Genomic DNA, 6702 nt, shown 5'->3' on the forward strand with positions numbered 1-6702 from the left:
GTTTCTACTGACTGCTGGTAAACAGAGACATGTGAGGTAAGGAAACTTGCTTAAGTTTACTCCCTGCCCAGGTATCAAACCCGGGTCCTCTCGCTGCGAGGTGAGTGCTATAACCACTACACTTTTGTTTTACTGTTTGAGTGTTATACTGTTCTTATCCAAGCCTCTTCTTAAGAACATAAGAATTTCCTGGAGAATCAAGACCAAGGTTTAGTTTACCTTCTACCATCCTGGCGGACACTTGACATGTCATGTCCCAAACTATACACTGTATCCCCACATATTATCCAGCAGAAATCTAGCTCATTTATTCATGAAACAAACAATATTTCTTACACAAGGGCTTTACTTTCAACCATAAAGAAAGAGCTGTGGCTGAGTTCTCCACAAATATTCCTTCCTTTACAAAGGGCTTTGAAGCCACAGACATGAAGGAACAAGCAGGCCTTTCTTTGTCACAGGCAGGCACGGTGACTTTGAAGACCTTAAACTCATAACCGCATTGCCACAAGACACAAAGCCACACCGTACCTGCTTACTCTGCGCTGCAACAACACACTGTGATCAGGTCACAGCATCCTTTTCACTTCAGCAGCCTCCAAACACTGAGCAGATTACAATCATCATGGAGTTTGATATCAAACCCTGTTAATAAGTCATTGGAAAGTCAGTTAGTGAAGTATTGTGGCTCAGCTTTGAAGTGGGCTTTGAATTCAGCATTGTAAGCCCGATGGAAATAATGTTGTTTTATTAAGAGATGGATTTGGATCCGTACTTCATTCTCACACCCGTTCCGTTAGTTAGTGAATCACCTTTCATTACATTTCTGATTCCTTGCATCTTCATTGCAAATCTTCAAAATGGTGAAATAATGAGACTTTTGGTTAAACCCATTCCACTTACAAATACAAGTTTAGATTTAGATAGAGCCGTTCACAACAGGAGGATGTCTCAAAGTTGTAGCTCAGTGGTTAGAGCACTCACCTCGCAAGTGAGAGGACCTGAGTTCGATTCCCGGGCAGGACAACTCCTCAGGCAAGTTTCCTAACGCATCACGTTTCTGTTAGCCTAGCAGTAAGTAGGAACCCGGTTGTTAATCGATCGGAGAATTGCTTTCCAGGGGTAATAATCCCTTCACTAAATAAATAATAATGTCACTCAATCTACAACTACGATATGTGGGACACTGCTTTGCGCAATTGGCTGCCCCGTTTTACAAAACCTGCAGTCACTACACTTTACAGTATATCCTGTGAAGCGCTTTGAGACGTCTCAATGACGTGATGAGGCACTGTATCAAATGCCAGGATTATTATTGTTATTAAGCTCATTCCACTTACAATCACCAAACACGTTTACATTTATATGGCGCCTTTCACAACAGGAGAGCGTCCCAAGGAGCTTGAACTAAACTACATTGTTTCAGTTGGGTTTCATAGAGTCTGTGGTGTTATAATTTATCAATAATCTTTTGCAACAAAAGAATATAATAATAGTCCTTGCATTTGATATAGCGCCTTATCACGTCATCGAGACGTCTCTAAGCGCTTCACAGAATACACTGTAAAGTGCATTGACCGTTTAGATTCAAAATTGAAAACGTTAGCATCGACAGAACTTGCTCGAACAGAAATGATATGGACAAACCTCTTATCTCCCTGGTTCATTCAATTCCAACCTTAATCATGTTGGAGAAACCAATATTACTTTCATAGCTCAGTAACCAGAGAAATGCTGGGATTGGAAATCCAGAGAAGTGCAGATAATTACTGAGACTTTGTTAGTCTTTGAGAAATTCAATAACAATGTGATTATATTACTGATCGTCACTGAAAGTAAATTAGCGGCTGCACCTGATGTTGAATACATGCCTAGCCTGACGAGCAGATATAACCTGCCTGATGTTAGTGGGGCTGCCTGCTCAAGTAAATTTCAACCAATGTTTGAAACTAGCCTTCATACCACAATATAATAATAATAACAATCCTTGCATTTGATACAGCGCCTTATCATGTTGTTGAGACATCTCAAAGCGTTTCACAGGATACACTGTAAGGTGTAGTGACTGCAGGTTTTGTGGGTGAAACACGGTAGCCAATTGCGAACATCGACGTCTCACCAACAGTCATGGATTCCGTGACCAAATTATTATTAAATCAGAGAAACTGCAGCTAGAGATTTTGGTAGGGTTTGAGAAATCCAATAACAATGCATATTTTGTGGGTGAAATTTGTCCTCACAATGTATAAGGCGCTGTATCATATATAAGGATTATTATTCATTTATTCTTGACTATTAATTATCCTCAGCCACAGGCAGGAAAAAAAAATGATAAAATATTGAATGCATCACTAAATTGAATCTATTATTAACAATCTACATCAAATTTAGTTCAAATAAAAAAAGCGACATGTTTTCCTGCAGTGAGATTTGGAGCATCAAGTTGATTTATGGCATAAACCAAGATATATCAAATCAAGAACATTTATTTTGTTGGCCAAACAAAAAGATTGACCACTCCTCGTTTCGCACATAAAATATAGTCACTACACTTTACAGTATATTCTGTGAAGCGCTTTGAGACGTCTCAAAGACACGATAAGGCGCTGTAGCAAATGCCAGGATAATAATACACAGAGGCATGTGGAGAAAGGAAATTTCCCTACGGTTTTGCCCTGCCCAGGAATTGCACCCGGGTTCTCTCACATGCGAAGCGAGTGATCTAACCACTGAGCTACAGAAAGAACTCGCGGATTGGATGATACTTCCTGCCAACAAGAACATCCTGAATATTCCCCAACTATAAGGTCTCAAATCCCGTCCATTTCACTTCTAAATATCAGGTCCAGTATCGGATCTGCCCTGGTTTCCCAATTAACATATTGAGTTAAGAAGCAATCTTAGACTAACTCCATTAATTTATTATCACCCTTTGAGGTGTCTATTTTAAGTCAGGATAATTAATCTTGTTCACGATTACTATGCAGCCTGGCTAGGGAGCCCTTTCCAATTTTCTCTTGCAATTAAATACCAATTTGCTCACTTTGCCCCAATAATCCACAGCAGTTGCTTCAAATACCTTTCTTGCCTTTGGAGTCACAGATTTCCACTAAAATTGATTTCAACAGTTTTCCCTCAGTGTAGCGATCCTGTCTAATTACAGTGGCTATTCCTCCCTCTGATACATTCAATATGTTTGTTCTGAACATCTGAAATCTCCAACAATAATAATCATAGAATTATACAGCACAGAAGGAGGCTATTCAGCCCATTGTGTCTGTGCCGACTCTTTGAAAAGAGCTTCCAAATCAACCCCACTCCCCCGCGCTCTCCCCATAGCCCTGATCAACCCCACTCCCCCACTCTCTCCCCATAGCCCTGATCAACCCCACTCCCCCGCTCTCTCCCCATAGCCCTGATCAACCCCACTCCCCTGCTCTCTCCCCATAGCCCTGATCAACCCCACTCCCCCGCTCTCTCCCCATAGCCCTGATCAACCCCACTCCCCCGCTCTCTCCCCATAGCCCCGATCAACCACACTCCCCCACTCTCTCCCCATAGCCCTGATCAACCCCACTCCCCCGCTCTCCCCATAGCCCCGATCAACCCCACTCCCCCACTCTCTCCCCATAGCCCTGATCAACCCCACTCCCCCGCGCTCTCCCCATAGCCCTGATCAACCCCACTCCCCCGCACTCTCCCCATAGCCCTGATCAACCCCACTCCCCCGCTCTCTCCCCATAGCCCTGATCAACCCCACTCCCCCGGGCTCTCCCCATAGCCCTGATCAACCCCACTCCCCCGCTCTCTCCCCATAGTCCTGCAAACTTGTCCTCCCCAAATAATTATCTGCTTCTCTCTTTAAAGTTGTTATCGAATCGGTTCCCACCGGCCTTTCAGGCAATGATTCCAGATCCCAACAACTCGCTGTGTGAAAACATTTCTCCTCCCCTCCCCTCTGTTTCTTTTAACAACTATTTTAAATGGGTGCCCTCGGGTTACCGACCCATCGCCAGTGGGAATAGTCTCTCCTGTTCACCCTATCAAATCCCCTCAGAATTTTGAAAACTTCTATTAAGTTTCCTCTTAACCTTCTCTGCTCCCAGGAGAATAATCCTCACTTCTCTACCTCTCCTGATCACTGAAGTCCCTCATTCCTGGTACCATTCTGGTCAATCTCCTTTGTACCCTCAACAATGCCTTGACATCCTTCCTAAAGTGTGGGGCCCAGAACTGAACCCAGTCTCTCGTTGAGGCCCCACCAGTGTTTTATATAAAGGTTCATCATAACCTCCTGACTTGTGTATTCTATGCCCCTATTTATAAAGTCTTGTGTCCCGTATGCTTTTTTAACAGCTTTATCTGCCTGTCCTGTCACCATCAAAAATTTCCTTATATGACCCCCAGGTCTCTCTGTTCCTTCACCCCCATTAAGACTGTCCCATCAGCGTATATTGCCTCTCCTAATTCTTCCTCCCAAACTGCATCACTTCACATTTCTCCCCATTAAACTCCATCTGCCCCGTGTCTGCCCGTGTTACCAGTCTGTCTATGTCCTCTTGCAGTCTGATACTCTCCTCCTCACTGCTTACTACTTTTCCTAGTTTAGTATCATTTGCAAATTTGGAAATTATCCTCCCTGTACACAAGTCCAATAATAATAATCTTTGCATTCGATATAGCGGCTTATCACATCTGTGAGACTTCTCGTGACACACACACACTCGCATCTGCCACGACTCAGTTCTGGGGACAGTGAGGCAGGAGAAAGGCATTGGCTACCTGGTGGATGTGGATGTGCAGTGTCAGGAGTGACTGACTGGTTCCTGTGTAATCTCTATACACAGGTTGTTGGAACGAGGCCACAGCGTAGAAGTTAATAGCTTCTGTCACCCTCACAGCGACTGGTAATGGAGTAGAAATTACAGCCTGAGATTGCAAATCACTGAGACTCAGTCAGCGTTTGTTTACTGAGCCTAAATGTCCTCAGGCAGTGTTTTACACAGACACAGGGAGGGAGGGAGAGAGAGAGAGAGGTGGGGAGGAGGGAGAATTGTTTATCAGTCTGTAAACGCTGTTCACAAGCTGGTTTCTCTTCTCACTGCTTCCAATTTATTAATATTTTGTATTTAATTTTTGAAGGGATTATTACCCTCGGAAAAGCGATCCGCCAATCAAATAACAACCGGGTTCCTACTGACTGCTGGTAAACAGAGGTGTGTGGAGTAAGGAAACTTGTCTAAGGTTTCGCCCTGTCCGGGAATCAAACCCGGGTCCTCTCACTTGCGAGGCGAGTGCTCTAACCACTATGTTGCAGGACTCCACTAAAGAAAATGTAAGTTCTTTACCAAAGTGCCAGATCAGAAATATCAAAGTACATTGTGGGCCAAGCTGGGAAATAAAGTACAGCGTAAGGGATGTGTATTTAGACTGTTGGTAATGTTTGCTACCCACTCACCACAATACAGTGACTGGCGGGCCAGGCAGTGAGGCTTCTTTGGGAAGCTTTCTTTGGGAAGCCTTGGGTCACCTTCCCCCCCCTCCCCCTGGCTCGGTCCTGGGATCCGTTACTGTAAAGCGCTCTGAGATGCCGTCCGGTGTGGAGGACGCTATATAAATCCATGTTGTTGTTGTTTCACTTTGAAAGTTTGTGCCAATCGAGCCCATTCCCGGAAGATAGAAGGAAATTTAATTAACTTAATATCACGCTGTGTATCCTCATTAGCAAAGTGACGTACATCCAATGCTGTAAGCCACACTTGGCTCGAGTCCCATCACCTCTCTCGAACCTGAAATAATAGGTTTCAAGTCTGTCTAATGGCTGTCAAGTATAAAGTTATTGTTTATTATTAAGATTGTGGAGTCCTGTAGCTCAGTGGTTAGAGCACTCGCCTCGCAAGCGAGAGACCTGGGTTTAATTCCTGGGCAGAGCGGAACATTAGGTAAGTTTTCTTACACCTCTGTTTACCAGCAGTAAGTAGGAACCCACTTGTTACATTGATTGACAGTTCACATTTCGCCCACAAAATGCAGTCAATTCACTTTACAGTATATTCTGTGAAGGGCTTTGAGACATCTTGATTATTAGTGCAAGGATCATTATTAATATCTCAGCAGTCGATAAGTCTATCTGTGCCCCTGGTAATTGTACCTCAGACAACATGGGGGCTGCTGATTGTCTGGTAATGAAAGAAGCAGAAACTGTAATTAACCATCTGAAAAGACTGTGAAAGCTGCCAAATTCCATTACCTGGGATCTGCTATCCTGTTGGTTTCCTTCAGTGACACAGCAAGAATTTAATCCTGTTTGTGCCTCGTCGATAGTAACTTTTGTGTAGCCGTTGCCTTGACCACAGTGTTGTCAGACCAACTTGTTGTTTGTGTGAAAGCTTCCGGGACATTCTGAGATGTGCAAATAAATGCTGATGTTGCCTCACATTTACTTTTGCTCATCCATATATATTAACGCAAACAGCATCTCTCAGCAGATAAGAAAAATAATGATATATCATTTGATATAGCGCTGAAACCCAGCAGCCAATTGCGCACAGCAGTGTCTCACAAACAGTCGTGGATTGAGTGACCAAATCATTATTTATTGCCCAATGTTCCGTCCTGCCCGGGAATTGAACTCAGGTCCTCTCGCCTGTGAGGCGAGTGCTGTAACCACTGAGCTACAACAACAACAACAAGATTGCATTT

The 6702-nt window shown here is 43.7% G+C and overlaps 1 protein-coding gene across 1 annotated transcript in view; it reads right to left on the reverse strand.

Moving 5' to 3' along the window:
* The window catches only part of LOC103188906 (dynein axonemal heavy chain 3-like), a 135357-nt gene extending 129582 nt beyond the window's left edge, over window positions 1-5775 (reverse strand). Inside the window, exons 1-2 of the mRNA XM_042335009.1 lie at window positions 5739-5775; window positions 4783-4904 (exon numbers count right to left, since the gene is read on the reverse strand). Coding sequence (XP_042190943.1) covers window positions 4783-4904; window positions 5739-5775 — 159 coding nt within the window. The remainder of the gene's footprint in view (window positions 1-4782; window positions 4905-5738) is intronic.
* Between the last annotated feature and the right edge of the window lie 927 nt (window positions 5776-6702).

Source organism: Callorhinchus milii, unplaced genomic scaffold (assembly GCF_018977255.1).
Source record: "Callorhinchus milii isolate IMCB2004 unplaced genomic scaffold, IMCB_Cmil_1.0 Scaffold5, whole genome shotgun sequence".
NCBI classification, from domain to species: domain Eukaryota; kingdom Metazoa; phylum Chordata; class Chondrichthyes; order Chimaeriformes; family Callorhinchidae; genus Callorhinchus; species Callorhinchus milii.